This window comes from Manihot esculenta, chromosome 14, assembly GCF_001659605.2.
Source record: "Manihot esculenta cultivar AM560-2 chromosome 14, M.esculenta_v8, whole genome shotgun sequence".
In the NCBI taxonomy this organism is placed as follows: Eukaryota; Viridiplantae; Streptophyta; class Magnoliopsida; order Malpighiales; family Euphorbiaceae; genus Manihot; species Manihot esculenta.
The window spans coordinates 11,352,629-11,372,287 of record NC_035174.2 but is presented as its reverse complement, the minus strand read 5'-3'; the positions used below and the strand labels follow the sequence as shown (position 1 = coordinate 11,372,287).

Below are 19,659 nucleotides of genomic sequence, written 5' to 3'. Positions count from 1 at the left end.
CGAGACTCAGCTTGATTAAATCTCGACTCAGCTCGATAAAAACTCGACTCGTCTAAACTCGTTTGCTAAACGAGTCAAACTTGAGCTTCTTAATATTCAGTTCGAGTTCGATATGAGTAAAGCTCGAATTCGGCTCGAACTCGAAAAAATTTTAACGAACCAAACTTGAGCTCTTCAAAACTCGACTCGGTTCGGTTCGTTTACACCCCTATCTTTAGACCAAAGACTGTTTGAGGTGAGAAATATTTGTATAGAAAAAATATAAAAAGGTATTTTCGTAATTTTATATATTTTTTATTTTTAAATATATAATTAAATTTACATCAAAACAGGACTCGTTTAGTAAATAACAATAATTTTTAAATATTATTAAAAATATTAATATTAAAATTATATTGAGGATTATTAATTTAATATAAATTATTTAATATAAATTATACTGTAAATTCTAAAATAAAAAAATAAATAAAATTAATTTTATTTTTTATATATTTTTATTAATATTTTTTAATAATATTAAAAAATTAATACTATTTATTAACCGTTCGATAGTACATATATTATTTTAATAAAAATTGAATTAGAAATGAAAAAGGATAAAACTAAATAGTATATTTTTGTATTTTCTCTTTTTCTTATTGAAAGTCTAATTGTGTAAATAAATCAAACTGAGCATAGCTAAATTTTAAAAATTTTAAATTTAGTTCATTAAAATTTTTTTATATTTGATCTGAAATCAAACTTTATTATTTTGAGTTCGAGCATAATATCAATAAATTTAAATTTGATTCATTTAATGAACAAATTTGAGTTTTTATTGAGTTTAATCTTGAATAAATACATGAGTTTTAATTTAAAACTAATAAATTTAAAATTAAATTATTTTAGTTAAATAAGTATATATATATATATATAAATTAACTCACAAACCTGTAAAGAACTAGTTATTAAATTTTAACAATCCAAATATTTGTAAATTTTAATATTATAATTAAATTATATAGAGTTAAATTTTAAAAAATTTAGATTTAGTTTATAAAAGTATATGTATGGGCATGCTTAATGTGACTATTCGCAAATCTTTTCATGAGCCTATTCATGAGCTCACGAGTTTTAATGAACCAAATACTATGAAGTTTAAATTTGGCTTATTTATTAAATAATGTTAAAAATTAAGTTCGAATTTGTTTTATTTAGAAATCGAGTCGAGACTAGTTGATAGTTTATTTATTAAACAATGCTAAAAACTAAGTTCGAATTTATCTTATTTAGAAATCGAGTCGAGACTGGTCGAACTTTTATCTAATCAAGACTGGTCAAACTTTTATCCAGTCGAATCTCGAGAGCTTATAAACAGTTTAATTCATTTAGACTCTTAAGTCTTACGTCCACTTTTTCTTAGAATTATCAATTTTCTGTCCCACTTTAGAAGTTTTATGGGTTGCCTCTTCATTGTCAAGTGGAGGTGCACACACAGGGTTTTTTATTTTTTGTTGCAACAGTTTTTATAGGGAGGTTTTCTTTGGTTTGCCGACATTTTCTTTTTATTGTATTTGGGTGTTTATGTTTTTTTATTTTTTAACAAACCTAGAGATTTCCTTTTTAGATTTTAAAGTTATTTCTCAGTTGAGGAGAAAGGAGGATTGTTCATCATGGCAATTTGAGCACTAACAAAGTCCTCTGTTTACTAGCCGATATAATTTCACCGGGATAATCTCTTCAGGCGTTGGTAATAGAATTTAGAATTGCTTTTACAATTTTCTCTTCTCCTTCTATAATATCTAAATTCACCACCTGTACATATGGCGATGTATCTTTAGTAGTGTTAGTAGCACTCTTCTTCGGGTTTTGTGAGTTCAGGTTTAAGTTTACTGTGATTTTCTCCTATTATCTTCAATGGGTTATTTATGGCCTTTTACTGTTATTTTTTTTTAGAAAAAATTGTATATTTTAGTGATATTATAAAAATAGTTTGATAGCTTATTTAAATAAATTATAAAAATAAAATATAAAAAATTTCATATAGAAAAATTATAAGATTTCTCGGTGTTTATATTATAGAAAATAATTTTAGCTTTTGAGGCTATGCATGGATTTAATATGTTTCATCGAAAGAAAGAGTTATCTGGGGCCCTTAAAATGGACATCAGCAAAGCCTATGATAGACTAGAGTGGGATTTCATTCGTGACATGCTCATCCGCATGAGGTTTGCGCAACGATGGGTTACTTTGGTGTTTTCTTGTATCTCTACTGTTCGTTATTAGATTCTGCATGATGGCAGGGAAATCGGCCCTATCTTACCAACGAGGGGACTGAGGCAAGGAGATCCCTTGTCGCCTTATTTATTCATTCTTTGTGCTGAGGGGCTATCCCGCCTTTTACAAGACAGTATAAACCGTGGCAGTCTTCATGGGTTCAGGATATCACGGGGTGGCCCGCAGATCTCCCACCTTTTTTTCGCGGATGACAGCTTGATTTTCTTCAGAGCAAATGTTCAAGAGGCGTTGGAGCTCAAGCGTATTCTTCGTATCTATGAGAACGCATCTGGACAATTGGTTAACTTTCAAAAATCATCTTTCTTTCAGCAAGTATACTCCTGTGGCTCTTCGGGTTTCTATCTGTTCAGTGCTCCAGATTGAGGAGAAGCCGAATTTGGGTAATTATTTGGGACTCCCTTCTCATGTTGGTAGTAACAAGAGGGAAGTGTTCAGTTTTGTTAAGGATCGTTTGTGGAAGCGGCTGAATTCATGGAAGCATCGTGCGTTGTCCCAAGCAGGTAAGGAGGTCCTCTTGAAAACAGTCCTCCAAGCTATGCCAAACTATGTTATGAGTTTGTTTTTACTGCCTCGGACTTTATGTGCTGATTTGCAGCGTATGATGACTCGGTATTGGTGGAGTAAGGGTGCTGATCAAAATCGCGGTATTCACTGGCTGGGTTGGCATAGAATGGCGAAGCACAGACTTGACGGCGGGTTAGGTTTTAAATCGCTCCATGATTTTAACTTAGCCATGCTTGGTAAGCAGGGTTGGAACATTATTAACAGGCCTCATTCTTTAGTGGCCCGCGTTCTTAAGACTCGTTATTTTCCAACAACATCTTTTTTGGAAGCATCTTTGGGCCACAATCCTAGCTTTTTGTGGCGTAGTATATGGGCGACTCAGAGTTTGGTTAAAGCTGGTGCTTATTGGAGAATTGGGAATGGCAGGTCAGTTTCTATTTGGACTCACCCTTGGTTGAAAGAGGCGCCCGACTTATTGGTTTCTACACCCCCTCCTCCGAACTGTACTCTTTCTGTTGTTGCGGATCTTATGATCGGCTATAGATGGAATGAGAGTTTAATAGCTCAGTTGTTCAATGATAGAGACAGGAGTTGTATTTTGAACATCCCTCTAAGTCTTTCTTCGCATCCAGATGCGTGGTGCTGGAAGTTTGCGTCCAAGGGTCACTATTCTGTTAAGAGTGCTTACAGATTTCTGGTTGCTGGGTTTCGACATAGGGAAGGTAGTGAGATATGGAGTCGTTTTTGGAAGACGAAGGTGCCTCCTAAAGTGCTTAATTTCTGCTGGCGTGCTTTAGTTAATGTAGTTCCTTGCCTCTCTTTGCTTCAGTCCAGGAGAGTTCCGGTTGATTCGATGTGTCCTTTGTGTCATGAGACTCCTGAGACTATCCTACATATTCTTGTTCAGTGTCCTTTTGCCCGCAGTTGCTGGTTGAGTTCGCCTTTGGGTTGGCCTGCTTTCTCCGCTGCCTCTCTTAGAGAGTGGTTCTCTTTAGCCTTCCTTACTGCTTCTGCGGAGAATGCTTCCCTTATTCTAATGATATGTTGGGCTTTGTGGCATAACAGAAATAATGTTGTTTGGAAAGCTCAGGGTCGAACTGCGAGTGATGTGTTCTTCATGGCACTGAATTTTTTGCAGCAATGGAGGGGGGCCTGTTCTGATTCTACCAACTGCACCAATGTTGTATCGACTTTGACTGTTTGGTCTCCTCCACCGCAGGGTTGGATTAAGGTTAATATTGACGCCTCTTTAAACTCGCAACGAAGTTCGCTAGGCTTTGGCTGTGTAGTCCGAGATGCTAATGGTAGATTTATAGCGGCTAAAGCAGGCTGTTTTTGCAGTCAGATGGAGGTTAAGTGTGCTGAGGCAGTGGCTTTTCGAGAGGCGTTGAGCTGGATTAAAGAGTGCGGATGGGATCGAGTTCTTTTCGAATCGGATGCTCAGGTTCTTATTGTGTCCATTAACAATGCTTTATTAGATGATTTATCACCTTTTGGTCTTTTGGTTCAAGATTGTAAATTGCTTCTATCCAGTTATGAGGAAGCAAGATGTGCTTTTATTCACAGGTCTGCGAATGATGTCGCTCATGTTCTAGCAACATCGACTCATTCTGAGTCAGGTCAAGGAGTTTGGATTCATGTCCCTCCTCCTCATATAGTTTCTTTGATCGCTTTGAGTTAATACTATTTCTTTCATTTTTAAAAAAAAAAAAATACAAAATATTTTAGATAGATATTTTGAAAGAAATTCAAAATTGGTATATTATATTATAAATAAAAAACACTTAGCATGTGACACTGTGATTAATTGAGATAAAAATTATATTCTGATAAATATTATTTTTATTATTTTTTATCTAAATATATCTATATTTATCTGACAAAGTGTTTACAATAGATATATTTATCTAAAGAAATAGCTTAATAATTACAAACCGTTATTCTAAACTTTATATATTTTTTTATATTTTCTTTTAAATTTTAATATGATTTTTTTTAAAAGTCACAAAATTACTATTAGTTTCATTTTATTATTATTATTATTATTATTATTATTATTATTATTATTATTATTATTATTATTATTTTATGTTATCTGCCAATGGACGTCCATTGTTGGTTTTGATATTATTGTATGGACTACCTTTATACTCTGGGCTTTAGTTTTTTTTTTTATTTTATTTTAATACATATTATCTTTGATAATAAAAAAAAATCTTCTAACCAGAAATTCAGTGCATAGTCTATACTATGAAACGTGATATTACAATAATTTAAATTATATAAAAAATTTATTTAAATTATTTCCTTGTTAAATTAATGTTTGCATGGTTATAAAATTGACACAAATTATGTCTACTTGAATTTACTATCGTCATTATCTCAAATTTCTATCAAAATAATAACCCAACTAACCTTTTTAACAAAAAAAATAAATTAATCGGTTCAATTTAATTTTTTTATTAAAAACAAAATAATGCTTTACCACAGTATTAATTATTTAAAACGATCATCAAATATTACTCTAAAAATTTGATAATTGTATTTGATTGTGTTTTTAAATTTTTGTAAAAAGTTACACTTTATTATAATCTTATTATATACTTTTATTATTTTATGTAAATTTATATATTAATAAAATTTAAAGTAAGCTATATCATATTTTTTGTAAGACATCGAAAATAATTAATTTATATTTAAATATGATAATTTTTATAAATTTATATATTCAATAATTTTTAATTTTAATTTAAATATTAAATAGATTAATTTCAAATAATATAAATTTATTTTTTTAAAGGAAATTGAGAATTAAAAAATAAATATAAAATCTCTCAAATTTACTCAAATGCACAAATTAAATATGTGAGTCTAAATAACGAAGATTTATTGTAAGAAGTTTAAACGGACACCAAAGTATAATCAGTCCCTTTTACATTTTTTATCTAAATTAATTTAAAATTCAAATTCAATTTAGTCTAAAAATTAAAATTTTTTAACAAAATTCTTTGATTTCTTAACTTAGGCTAAACATGAAGAAGTTTAATTTATTGATTTTCTTATTTTTATGCTAAATTAAGTTTAAATTATAATTTTTAAGTTAATTTGGATAAAGAGTTTAAAATGTGCTAAATTATTATTTATAATGTTTTTTATTTATCTATAAAGTCTTATAATTTTAAATAATTGATTGATGTAAAAAATTATTTTAAAAAAACTAAAAAATTATAATTAATGAATTTTAGAAGGTATAATGGTTTAAAATAAAAAAAATAAATAATTACCAATTAATAACAAAAAGCTCTGATTATAGAGCTAAACAAAATATATAAATTCTATAAGCTCATTATCAACTATAAAATTTTTATTTATAAAATATTACTAATAACATCATTTTGGTATTAAATAAATTTAAATTTTTGAGGGATGTTTTTTTTTTCAAGAAAAAGTTCTCAATCATATTTATTTCATGTAAATGGTGTAATTATAAAAAAATGATAAAATATATTATAATTTATAAAAATTCATTTCTTATATTTGCCATTAATAAAATAAAAACTAATTAATAAAAAAATGTTTCCTTTTAATAGTGAACATCAGGACAATTATATATTAAATAATATCACATTTTAAATATAAAAATAATATATAAAATATTAAATATAAAAAATTCAGAATATCAACTGATTTTGAGTGAAAGATTATGGTAAAAAATATTGGCATTTTATAAAATATATAATTTTTTAATTAATACATTTATAAATATTAACAATAAAATTATTATTAATAGATTTTAGTTAATAAAATTAAGTACAATTATCGCATACATATGTATTTTCTATATTTATATATGATTTTTTTTATAAATTACATATTGAAATTGAACTCTCATATAAATTTTTATTTACGCTATTAATTTTTTACACTTTAAAAATAAAAATAACATCCCAGTCCATAATTTTACATACCCATTAATTTTAACTAAATTAATATTGTTGAAATTGAATTGAAATGTGATAGGTCAATATACAAAAATAAAAGAGTAAAGTATTTGGCATTTATTAGTAGATACTCCGAACCCCAAATTAGTAATGGGTTAAAAATAATGAATGTAATAGATTTTTGAGTTTATAAGAATAAGTATCTTAAATTATATGTATATTTTATTTTTATATATTAAAAAAATAAAATTAATTATTAAATTTTTTAAAAATTTTATTAAATAATAAATAACAGATTCCATAATTATAGATATAATAAAATTTTATAAATTTTATAAATTCTATCATCTAACGATAATTTGTATAATAAAATACTCGACCAATTCAAGAGATATCCTTGCTTTGAATATCAATAGTTATGATATTCAAATATTTTTTTAAATAGTTTGATAATATTTGATTATTTAACTAAGTTATATACTGCAGCTCATAATATATTTTCAACAAATACTCTATCATATTATAAACTTATTAAAATTACCTTATAATTATAAAGTTATAAAATTAATCTTTAATTAAAATTAATTATATGAAATTATATATTTTAATTTTAAATTGATAAAAAAACCATAAAATAAATGAAATATATATATACACGAAACAGTACCTAGACACATAAAAGGCCATTGCCAGTTTGCCACCATGCGTTCGGAAAAAAGTCTGAAAAAATTCAGTATTTTAATTTAAATATTTAAATTTTAAATAAATAAGATAAAAATAAATAATTTAATTATTCAATATATAATTTATATTATCACAAAAGTAAATTTTATTTTATAATAATCAATATAAATAATTTATAATAAATATATTATATTTTAAATAATATATTTATTATAAAATATTCATAATTATTATTATAAAATAAAATTTATCTATTATTAATATATGAATGGTATATTTAATAATTATTATTGATTTAAGATTAAATATACAAGTATAAACTATTATTTTTTTATATATATAAAATTATTTTATATTTAAAAAATAAAATATTATATCTGAATGAATAAAAAATATTTGGCCACAATCCATGATTGTACACGTGTGGCGCAGCGAAACCTCGTGAAAATAGACACTAAAAAATAGAGAAAAGAAAAGAGAAGGAAAAGACATCGAAGACGCATGGGGTTGTACACGTGTGGCGCAGCGAAAAGAAGTTGTTTCGACACTTTGTAAATATAAAAAAAAATATTAAAACTGTAATAGATATAAATTTATTAATATATATTTTTTAAAAAATTAATTTTTTTATTATTCAAATTTATAATTATAACTATAAAATAAAATTTATCACTATTAAAAATATAAATTATATATTTAATAATTAAATTATTTATTTTTAATTTTAATTTTAAAAATAAACTACAATTACATCATAATATAAACATTAAACTAATTTATTTAAAATTTAAATATTTAAATTAAAATATAAAATAATACAAATATTATTTAAATTAATTAATCAATTAAAAAATAATTATAATAATACGCAATATGCTAATTAGATAATCAAATTTTCATATAAATTATTAAATTTAAAAATTTAAAAATTATATTAAAATGTAAATTTTAAAACAATTAAATTAAAATTAAAAAATTAGAATTAAAATATAAATACTCAAATTTTTAATCAATTATCTTTTAAAAATAATATTTTAAATATAAATTATTTTCCGTAAATAAACTATCCCTTCAATTTTCAATCATTTATTATTTGGAAGCCCCTAGTTTTGTTGTGATTTTGGTTTCCTTTGGCCACAGCGAAGTGCCAAAGCTTTTCTTACGTGAGTAACCGTACACGTTTGCGACTCGCAAGCAAGCAAAAGGCCACCTTGTCCGTCTCTTCCAACACCGCAAATCCACAGAGCAATAACAAAAACCTTCAACCATCAACCATCCCACCGAACTAAACCCTTCGATTCGCATCAATTCTTGGCCATTAGCATACACTTTCTATCTTTGATTAAAAATACCACCTTTCTTTTTATTATGGGCAAGAGAAAGCGAACTTCTTCTCACCACAACGCTTCCCATCTTCATCCTTCTTCCCCGGGTACGTTTTCTTTCTTTTTCTTCACTGCCTCTTTCTTTTTGGTTTCTGAGGAAATGGTAGAAAGTGGGATGGAAAGAAGGAGAATGTGATTTTTTTGTTCTGAAAACACAAATTGGGGTTGAGGGTGACATTTGACGAGGAGGGTAATTTGAAGTGAAGCAATTTGTTCAAGAATCTTTGTTTGAGTTGAGGTGGGCGTTTATATTTTTCTGGGTATCTGATAGAACATGAGGGAAATGATGAAAGGCTTGAGTTTGCTCCCTTTTCTCTCTTTTCTTTCTCTTAAAAGCAAAATGGATAGTTAGGTTTGTTTTATCTTGGTTGGCAATATTTCTGTGTTCTTAATTTTTCTTTTCTCTTTGCAAAATGTTTCGGATGTTTTTTCCTGCTTTACTTGGTTGTCTGTTGATCAAGGCTTAATGCTTAATCTTCCTTTATTTTCCATTTTCCCAATACAAGATTTGATTTGTTGTATTGTTTTTTCAAAATGATGAGATGAGAATCCTAGGAGATAATGCTTAGTTAATTCTGAAAAGGTAAAAATGAGCTATACAACAGTGAAACTTGTACTTGAAGATTTTTTCTGATTTGAGGGCTTGGACTTGAAGTGTCCTTTGTGAAATTGAATAATATGACAGTGAAATGAATGATCCAGCCAAAAAGGAAATGAATAAACATCAGAAAAACAAGGGAGGATGGCAAAAGAAATAAAAGACTACCTAAGTGATCTAATAAATTAACATTGCCATTTATGCTTTAGTTGTAGAATCAGGTCCTGGCTTTGGAATTGTGGATCAACAGCATTCATTTACTCTAAGTGCCAGTTTGGCATTTTGATTTGAGAGTAAAACTGCTTTCCAGGGAAATAGCACCATTTTAGACGTTTAAAAACAAAAAGCAGTTTGGAAAGTTTGTTTTGCTATCATAATGTTCTTATAACTAAACTTGCCAAGTTTAGTTTTAATTATTTTTTATTTATCTCTGACTAGTAAATTTTAAAAAAGTATTTTTCTCAATAGTAACTCCAAGGACACTGTTAAATGGACCTTAAATGTTTTTGATACATTTGAAACTGATTATATTGTCTACTTTCTAAATACCAATTTGTTTTCTTGATAATTGAAGGATCGTCTAAACTACTTTTTTTTGACGATTTAACTTTGAATCATTTAGTTCCAGGAGTCATAATTTTATCATGTGGATTCTTTTTAGGTTCAGGCTTCAAACTTCTTTATTTCTTTCCTGGGGATTTGATTGAGAACTGAAGAGCATTATTTCCAGACGGGCTGCTTTAGCTATTTAATAGTCTAATAGAACTGCACATGCAATAATGATAACTCTTTTGTCTAGCTGGCTTCCCTCTTTCCCTTCCAATCATCTGTAGTTGGGGAATCTCTAGTTAATTGTTTCCATTTTGTACTTTTGAAAAGCTGACCTGCTTATGAATTTATTAGGCCCTTAAAGGTTTTGCTTGCTTAGTAGCCAGTTTTTGATCCTTTAGCACCTTTGTCTCCTTCCTATGATCTTTTAGTGGTTAAGTTTATCACATTTTCTTGTGATGCTAGTACTTTATTGGGTGGTTGAATGTTTGCCTTGCATGCGTTGAGAACAAGAAATCTAAGATTTTATACTGTGTAATTATGAATTAGAACTGAAAGCTATTACGCTCATTCTTGATCTACAGAGCAATTAGCAAGTACATGCTCAGTAAAAAAATAACTAAGCTTTCATCCCAAACTAGTTGTGATCGGGTAAATGAATACTTTTTTTCCCATTCAACTTTGTTAGATACCAAGTCTGCATTTATTTTCAAAACTAGTAAATCCTTTAGATGCCATTTCCCTTTATGACATTTTCAGCCTTCCCCTTTTGCTTCCCCTTCTCACTCTTTCCTTTGCTAACTCGTCACACTTCTGTTTTGTGGCATTTGGTGCTCTATGTTGGAATGACCAAACCATCTTACTTGACCCTCTTTTATTCTATCTCCAATGTATGCCATGTATTCTTTTAATGTATTGTGCTCTTTCCTAACTTAATGTGTTATCATGTCATCAGATGTTCATCTTAACATCTGCATATCTACTACACCTAATCACTCATCTTGTGACTATGCTGACTTTAGATACCCAACGTTCACTCTCATAAAACATAGCTACTTCGATCACAATTTTATAGTACTTGTGTTTCACTTTGTAAGGGATCTCATGGCTGCATTTGCAATCATTGGACTCCTCCATTTAGTCTATCATGTTTTGATAATATTGGTTACATCCTCGTCTTAAGCTATTATTTCAAATAATAGATGCTAAATACTTGAATTGATTGCATTTAGCTACCTTATACAATCATCAAATGATTGTATATATTTCATTTTATTTCTATTTAGCTTAAAGTTAAACCTCTATATCTCAAGAGTTCTCTACAACTCCAAATTTTGATCAACTGCTTCACTAGTTTCCTTCACCAAGATAATATCATTTGTAAGTTTGAACGTGATTTGTTAGCTTGGTAAATAGGAATGAATTCAAAGTTGATCCCTAATGTAACCTACTATTACAGGATACTCTTTGTGTCCCTCAGTATTATGTCCTTGATATTATTAAATAAGGTAAATAGGAATGAATTCAAAGTTGATCCGTAATATAACCAAGTATTACTGGATACTCTTTTGTGTCCCTCAATTGTTCTTACATTTGTGATTGCCTATTATGTCCTTAATATTATTTATATACTTTAGATTGACTCCTTCTTTAGCATACACTAACCAAAGAATTTTTCTTGGTAATGTATTATTTGCTTCTCTAAGTTTAGGAATATCATGTGGAATCCTTTTCTCATCCTATATATTCCATCTTTGATCTTCTTACAAAAGGATAGGCTTTGTTGTAGATCTACCTAGTATAAAAGCCAAACTAGTTCTCCGATACCTTAGTAGTATCCCTAAATTTGCACTCGTTCACTCTTTCTCATAATTTCATTTGTGATTCATTAATTGTCTACATGCTCTTTAATTGTGTTTATTTATGAATGCTGCAGACAACATGCCTGCTCATCTTGAATTGTGAACATGCTTATTAATTTTGTTTGTTTTTTAATATTGCAGACAACATGCCATGCTCATCTCGAGTAGAATTATTGTCTAGTGAGGTGAGTTTTATCCTTTTTTCCTTGAATTTTGAAAATTGCAATTATTTCTTGCATTTCATTGTATGTTGCTGCTTGTATATTTTCTTAGTTCTTTGTCATACAGAATGATCCTCATGCAAACGTCTTGCCTGATAAATGAGGGGGAAAATTGAAAATTATGTGGATCTGAACAGTTTGCAATGGACTTTTCCTCTTTCTTTTCTTGTGCTTGATTTCTCAAATAGGTAGTCATTAGTTTTTCATTTTTGCAGAAACCTTCTTATTTCCTTGAATCTCGTGAATTAAAGCCTCTTTCACCTGGAATGGATGCCACAGATAGCACCATGAAGCTGTTGAATGTGCATTCTTCTGTTGCACATCAGCATTACAATGTCGGCCATTCTATATCCTTGAAACGATCACGTCACTACTACGGTCACAAATACTCTCGGAGGAATTCAGGGAACCATGCTAAAGCATCAACTTCTCATGGGAAGATTGCCCCTTTACGTGATGAGAGACCTCCCTTCATGTTTTCTGGTTCAGCGTTTGGACACCAAACAGGTGAACATATCTATGCCCTGTGATGTTGAATACAATATTTGGTTAATATAGGTCAGGAAAGCTCCATAATGAATTGGGTGCTTAAATAAAGTCTATAAAGCTCCATTTAGATAGATTAGGATTTCAAAAGATAAGGTATTTGAATTTGACATAATGTTGAAATTTTATGATATTTCATATTTTCATTTGAAACACAAATAAAAGAAATCCACATCCATTTCAAATGCATATCTTTCTAAATGGAATTTCTTTTGCTGGAGAAATTAAGTAGCATTGCTTCAAATTTGTAGAAGTTTTGAGTTCAAATTTTCTGCAGACTATATGTATCAGAGTACTTAATATCTACTTAGATTAGTATCAATTGTGAATATAACTTAGGATTCACCATATAATCTTCTTATGCTGCGGCTGTGACTTCAATTTTTCTCCCCCAACTTTCTCAGGTAGCAGGGAAAAAGCATTTGGCAGGCCAGACCGAATTAGGCTTAGTTCCCTGGTTATGGATGCATCTGATACAGTGAAGATTGTATGTGGGATTTGCCAGAAGCTGTTAAGACGCAAACCATATTTTCTAGGAGAGACGCTCTCTGCGGAATGTTCTGTTGTGGCTGTTTTAGTCTGTGGTCATGTTTATCATGCAGACTGTTTGGAGCAGAGAACAAGTCTTGAAGATAAACGTGATCCCCCGTGTCCATTGTGCTTGGGCCCTCTATCTCAAGAGGATACCACAAGAGAATAAGTGTAATGTACAGATATTGACTTCACTTTTATGATGCTGATTATCTAGGATAAACCACAAATATTTAGCTGGAAACTCAGAAACATAGTTTGGTTAATTTAGACTAGGGAGACTGCCTTGAGGATTATGACTTGCAGTATTTGGCAGGTCTTATTGCCCCATGAATTTCTCAATGCAGCACTGTGTATGTGTGCTTCATTCTGTATTAGGTATAGCAGGAAGTACCATGTCTTTGTTAACTGATGGAAGCTAGAATATTGACAGTGTAATATTGCTAATAGTTCTCCAGTTTTCTCTTATGCATGTTCCTAATGTTATCACGCATATTCATTAGTGAAAATGGTAACAAATTTCAACCAGAGATGTCTTCTTCTTACCCCTTGGTGACCAATGATTCCCTTGCAGCTGATGCATACCCCATACTTTGTGTAATCAGTTCTTGAGCTGAGCAAATTTCAATATCAGAGAACTCTTGTTAATCAACGTTACTAGAAAAATGCAAAGTGATTAAGGCATTGTGTTGTTCATACTTCAGTAAAGTAAAACTGTACGATGTCACACATGCACAAAGAAAGTACAGACATGAGATTTCCTCCTATTTCTTTTCTACAATTAGTGAAACCTCGTCAGGTAGCCTTATTATGCCCTACCAGGACAGAACTACAAGGGTTCCTTGCAGGTAGCCTTATTATGTCCTTCTCCCTTGCACCTAGTGCAAGTCATTACCCTTTTAAGTTCACCCTTTCTTCTATTTTCTTTTTCCTTCCGTTGAATCAGCGGCCGAGGGGTGGTAGGAGGAAGCACTTGCTTCTCCTCTGAGGCAACTGCTTCACCTAGAGGGTTGAAAACGGCTAAAACTGGATTTATGGACTTGGAATAAGTGGAACGGAAGCTATCAACTGTGAAATATTTTGAACAATAATCATATACACTCCTTCCAGTGCGATTGAAGACAGCAATGGCATGGCTGCAAGGTAATCCAGTCAATTTCCATTCCAGACAAGTACAGTCCTTTTTGACAATGTCTACAACATTAATAGATTCGTCATGAACCTCAAAAAGGGTATCAGATGAAAATAATACTTTGAAAGCCCGTGTCTTCAGAGTTTCCTCTTGCAGCTTTTTCTCCTTGGATGGAGTAAGCTTTGTAGTCCACCCTTTTGAATCCATTTCACGTTTGTGCATCAACTCCATCATTTTGCACCTGAGTGCTTCTACCTTCTGTGTTATAGGCAGCTCCCGAGCTTCTTCAATCCAATTAGTGTATGACTCTGAAATATTTACTGTAACTTGATTATAAGGCTCACCTTTGAAAAATGCATTTGTCCAACATTCCGGCTCAATCTGCATAAGCCCATCGTATGCTTTTGCAGAAACCTGTTTAATTTGCTCAATGAACATTCTGAAACTATCGAGTCGGGCTGTATGTGCAGCAGCCAAAAAACTTGCGGGCAAAGAAGCTCTCCCATCTCCGAGGAATGGCCCTCGCAAATTTCTCCTGAAGTTATCCAGCAGGTGGTATATAGAGTAACCATGGTGAGCATGCTCAAATACCTCATTCACAGATTCCATTAGTCCCTTCTCTTTATCAGAAACAAAAGTTATGGATTGAGAAGTAGAAATTGCAGATCTCAACTGCTCCAAAAACCAATGCCAACTATTTTTATTCTCAATATCTACTACAGCAAATGCAACTGGGAAAGCACCATCGTCCCCATCTAATGCTGTAGCTGTCAATAAAGTCTCATAGTATTTTGAATTAAAACTCACAGAATCGAGAAATAGAAGTGGACGGAAACCACTCTTGAAACCATGTTTCGAGGCATGAAATGATACAAAAAGACGTTGAAATTTGCTGTCGTCGTCGATTAAAAGATTCACGAAACTACCAGGATTTGCCTCTACCATCTGTTCACAGAACCAAGGCAACTGGGAATAAGACTCTCTATATGAACCCTGAAGTTGCTCTCTTGCTTCTTCAATTCCACGCCACACTTGTGTATAGCTCAGCTTAATCCCAAAATCTTGAAAAATACGAGTACCAATGTCTTTAGGTTTGTGGTGCGGGCTATCTCTTAGCATATCCTTTATAATACTGACCAGCCAACCTTTTGCTGGATGAGCAGCCTTCCATGATTCCCCTCCACATGTATGCGCTTTATTCATCTTTTTTATCCTAAACACTTGAGCAGAAGGAACCCAAGATGCATGAATCGACCAAGAGCAACCTTCAGCTACACATATACCACTTGCTCGACTGGTGTCATTCTTTTTCAACCTGTAAACAAAACGATGTGCAACGGCATATTTCTGTAGCGCATCACGAAATTCAACTACATTGTTAAATTCTTGGCCTACACCAATAATTACATCTGTCCAAGAGGCAACGGTTTTCTCCAGAGAAACCCCATTGGAGTTGATGCCACCAGATGAATAATGAGAAATGTCTACCCATGGAACATCAAATAATATTGGTTGCTGTTCCACCTGAAAAATTTTGGCATCAGCAACATGATTCTGAGAACTCTTCTTCGGTGATCTACTTTTTCTTGTCTCCTCAACCTTGTCAGAAACAACAATGGCAGTACCAGTAGGACCAAGTTTCCAGGATGCAGTGCGCCTACGCTTCTTAACAGTATCAGCAGGGGTAGCATTCATATCAAGTATAATAGAGCTGTGTGCAGTTGGATCACCACCGGGAGCAACCAAAGGTGTAGCAGCTGCATCTTGAGAGGCCATGGCAGAAGGCACAGTCTCGGCCAGTTTTACTCCACATGGTCTGTTGAGTAATTATTAACACGGATCAATAAAAGTCAAAACAAAATGGAGAAAAAAGCAAAAAGTATTGTCAATCAGAGTCGCAAAATAAAAGATAAGTGCAGAGTCAAATTTTCTTATATGAAGGGGAAATTTTCAGCAACAAGCCAAGGTTACTATGCTTACATTGCATAAATTATGTTTTGCACTCAAGTAAGCAGTGGCATTTTATCACAGTTTGTTACCAGCAATAAATTTCAACGGAAGTAGCAATCACAAGAGTCATAACAAGAAGCATGAAATATCTCAAGGAAAATGTACCTGCTAGCATGCATGGGCAAGTCTTCATGATTAAAACCTTCTCTACCCAGAACAAAAACATCTGCAGTAATTGAGTCACCATGAAAATCATACATCCTTTTCAGGTCCTTGTCGTTAGCTAAAGTAATGAGAGTTCGCCTATTTCCTGGGAGAAAGTACTTGATGGACATCGATTTATATTCTAAATTGCACATTTCGGCCATTTTTAGCTTGAGATCATCAAACATAGTTTCAAGATTGATATCTAGAGCATTTGCCTCTCCGCCAGTATATGATAAACACCCATCATCGCTTGTAACAAATTCACCACCAGACTGACATATCAGTATAAGCTTTTTTCTCGACATTGGAAATCACTTCTGCAATTCAGATTAATTATTAAAATACAGCAACCAGAAACAAACCTATATCTTATAGTACATGCCAGCTCCAAGGTAACACTTCTATATGCAAATTAACTTCAAAGCAAAGTGCAGGTTATAATTTGTATGCCTAGTCTACACCCTCCAATCCATAGAAGTTAGTAAACTAAATCAGAAACAAATGCAGTTATACCAGTGACTGGGGAGACCATCCTCCCTTCCCAAAATAGGAAAAAGAAATGCCTCCTCTATATAATTGTATGCCCCTCCTGCCTTATTAAAAAAAAAACTTAAAAATATAAATGCTAATATTACACACATTTAATTTTGAGCTACAACAAAGTAGATACTTTACAAGTGTCATTCATTAATTTGAACACCATGAAGTTAGTTCTTTATCTAACATTTCTCATGGATATTACAGATTGTTAAATTATTAGATCATTTTATGTATTATATTTACCTCGAAAATGAAAATTAATTGGCAAATACAAGAAACTGCACTCAGAAATAAGAAAGGAGCACACCTTCTATTTATTTATTAACTAAAATTCATGAATTTTTTAAATAATTCTAGCTCCACAATGGCACCATGATAATGACAATTATGTTAGAGAAAGGTGTTACAAGAAAAAAAAAAAATTAGCAATGGAACTATTCCGGATATGAAACAATGCAAGTATGTCCAGCCACAACCAATTTGAGAATAACAATAGATAGAACCATCTTGACAGGGAAGTCATAAACATAAGCTGCATCACACAATCTCTGCAAGTTTTGGATTTCTACCAAGTAGGTGCTAAAACATGTTCCATAAAAATTTAGGCAAGTTTACTATTTAGTTCCTGGGATTTATCACTAATAATGATTTACTCTCTGTATTTTGGAAATTAGACCATTTAGTCCCTCACTTTTGCTTCCGTCACACACTAGTTTTTTACTATTTAATTCTTGAGTATTTCAATTTTTTATAGTTTCATCTCTCAATTTTATAATTAATTTAATCAACTCTCACATTCATCAATTCACCTCTGTCTCTCTTTGTTTCTCTCTCTCTCTCTCTCCACCCCCATAGAAGAGAGGAAAGATGAAGATATAAAACTAATAGATAAAGCAATAAATAATTACAAAATTAAGCGGTTGAAGCTGTAAATAATTATAATATCTAGGGATTTAATATTATTTTACCTTAAGATAATAACGACAAAGGGATGGAAGGACCTAGTATATGACAGAAGAAAAAACAAGGGATTAAATAGTCTTTCCAAAATATACAGACCGAATCATCATCAGTGAAAAACCCTAAGGACTAAATGGTAAATTTTCAAAAGTATATTCTTTACTTTTAGGGAGAATTACTACCAAGTCCCTGAGTTTTTAGAAAACCACTAATTCATCTCTATTTCAAAATCAACCAATTACAATGTCCCATATTTTGTGAAATCAATTGTTTAATCCTTTTGTTGGATAAGCCATTAGTTAACTTGTTTTAAGTTTAGTCCGAATAATTAAATAATATAAATATTTAAAACTATAAGAACTAAATAATATGTAAATCAGTATAATGGTTCCTTTACAGAATGACTAATGAGTTATATTTTAGAAAAACAATGATGTTTTAATCGAGTGGTTTTAATTTAAGGATAAATTAGTGAATTTTCTAAAAATCTAGACACCTGATAGTAATTCTCCCTTGCTCTTATAATCCGCCACTATTTACCTAAGGCATAGATGACTGATAGTTTGCATGTTGCGTCCGCTTCCAACTAACACAATGATGAAACATATTAAAAATTATCAACACAAAAATCCTTGGATATTCCTACAGTAAAATTATAGTCGACCAGTTCAAGATTTCACTATAAAGTATCTCCACCATTAATAATGTAGAAAGCAAGAACACACAGAGGACAAAAAACTGAGCCTTTTCAAAGGCCGAAGATCACAGCATCACTTCCCAGTTCCCATACAAACCCAAAATTTTACTACTTTCAGCACATGCACTGTCACCAATGGCCATTTCTGTATCAGAGTTGAGCCAAAAAGAAAATGACTTAGTGCTACTCAGCTCAGAAGCGAAAATTGCTCAGCACAAGCTTATTCTATAAGAAACTCAGAAATCCAAAAATCCAAAGATCACAATTAAGCAACAAACAAAGAACGAAATGATCGAACTAACATAATAACGTTTATATTAGTTAATTGAGTACGTGATTAACCTGTTAAAAAGGAGATATTGGTATTTGAGAGAATATAGAAATCGTAGATTCTAAGAGGAGAGAATAAGGACTCACCAGAGAAGAGTTGCAGGGATTTTAGGTGGAGGAAAACCCTAGAATTTGGGGCCTTGTGGAATTTTGCGTAAATTTGGTGACGTATGGATATGGAAGCAAATATTAAAGAGAGGACGTATTAGAAAACGAAATAGCAGAATTGGGGTACAATTGGAAAGTAAAGAAGATTTGAGGGGCTATATTGAAAGTTTAGTAATATATTATTCTAGGGTAAATTACTATTTGGTGACGAAAGGATATGCAAGTAAATAATGAGGAAGACGAATTGGAAAACGAAATAACAGAAATGGGGTACAATTGGAAAGTAAAAAAGATTTAAGGGGCTATATTGGAATCTTAGTAATATATTATTCTAGGGTAAATTTGGCGACGAAAGGATATGCAAGTAAATAATGAGGAGGACGAATTGGAAAACGAAATAACAGAAATAGGGTACAATTGGAAAGTAAAGAAGATTTAAGGGGGTGTGATGGAATTTTAGGAATATTCTAGGATAAATTGCTATCCCGTTCATATAATTAATCAAAAAAAATTTTTTTTTTTAAATAGTTCCTACATTTTATCAAAATAAAAAAAAATAAAAAGCTTTTTTTAAACTAAAAAAATTAAAGCTTTTAATCTCAACAACAAAAAAGTTAATCACCTTGTTGTAGAGTTA

General features: G+C 31.2%; 2 protein-coding genes across 5 annotated transcripts; one reads left to right on the top strand and one right to left on the bottom strand.

Annotated features, from left to right (window-relative positions):
• The first annotated feature begins 8,513 nt into the window (after positions 1 to 8,513).
• Positions 8,514 to 13,566, top strand: LOC110600075. 2 transcript variants are annotated; one of them, XM_021736785.2, is made up of 4 exons: positions 8,514 to 8,838; positions 11,942 to 11,985; positions 12,237 to 12,528; positions 12,972 to 13,566. In XM_021736785.2, the coding sequence occupies exons 1-4, from the start codon at positions 8,775 to 8,777 to the stop codon at positions 13,265 to 13,267; spliced, it is 696 nt and encodes a 231-aa protein (XP_021592477.1). In that variant the 5' UTR covers positions 8,514 to 8,774; the 3' UTR covers positions 13,268 to 13,566. The 2 variants fall into 2 exon arrangements, with proteins under 2 accessions (XP_021592477.1, XP_021592478.1); XM_021736786.2 differs by lacking the exon at positions 8,514 to 8,838 and adding an exon at positions 8,854 to 9,029.
• Positions 13,567 to 13,771: 205 nt separating this feature from the next.
• LOC110600074 lies at positions 13,772 to 19,187 on the bottom strand. 3 transcript variants are annotated; one of them, XM_021736784.2, is made up of 3 exons: positions 18,927 to 19,187; positions 16,346 to 16,704; positions 13,772 to 16,046 (listed from the first exon to the last, which is right to left on the bottom strand). In XM_021736784.2, the coding sequence occupies exons 2-3, from the start codon at positions 16,690 to 16,692 to the stop codon at positions 13,928 to 13,930; spliced, it is 2,466 nt and encodes an 821-aa protein (XP_021592476.1). In that variant the 5' UTR covers positions 16,693 to 16,704; positions 18,927 to 19,187; the 3' UTR covers positions 13,772 to 13,927. The 3 variants fall into 3 exon arrangements, with proteins under 3 accessions (XP_021592476.1, XP_043806433.1, XP_021592475.1); XM_043950498.1 differs by having other exon boundaries at positions 16,346 to 18,729; positions 19,002 to 19,187; XM_021736783.2 differs by having other exon boundaries at positions 19,002 to 19,186.
• Positions 19,188 to 19,659: the final 472 nt, after the last annotated feature.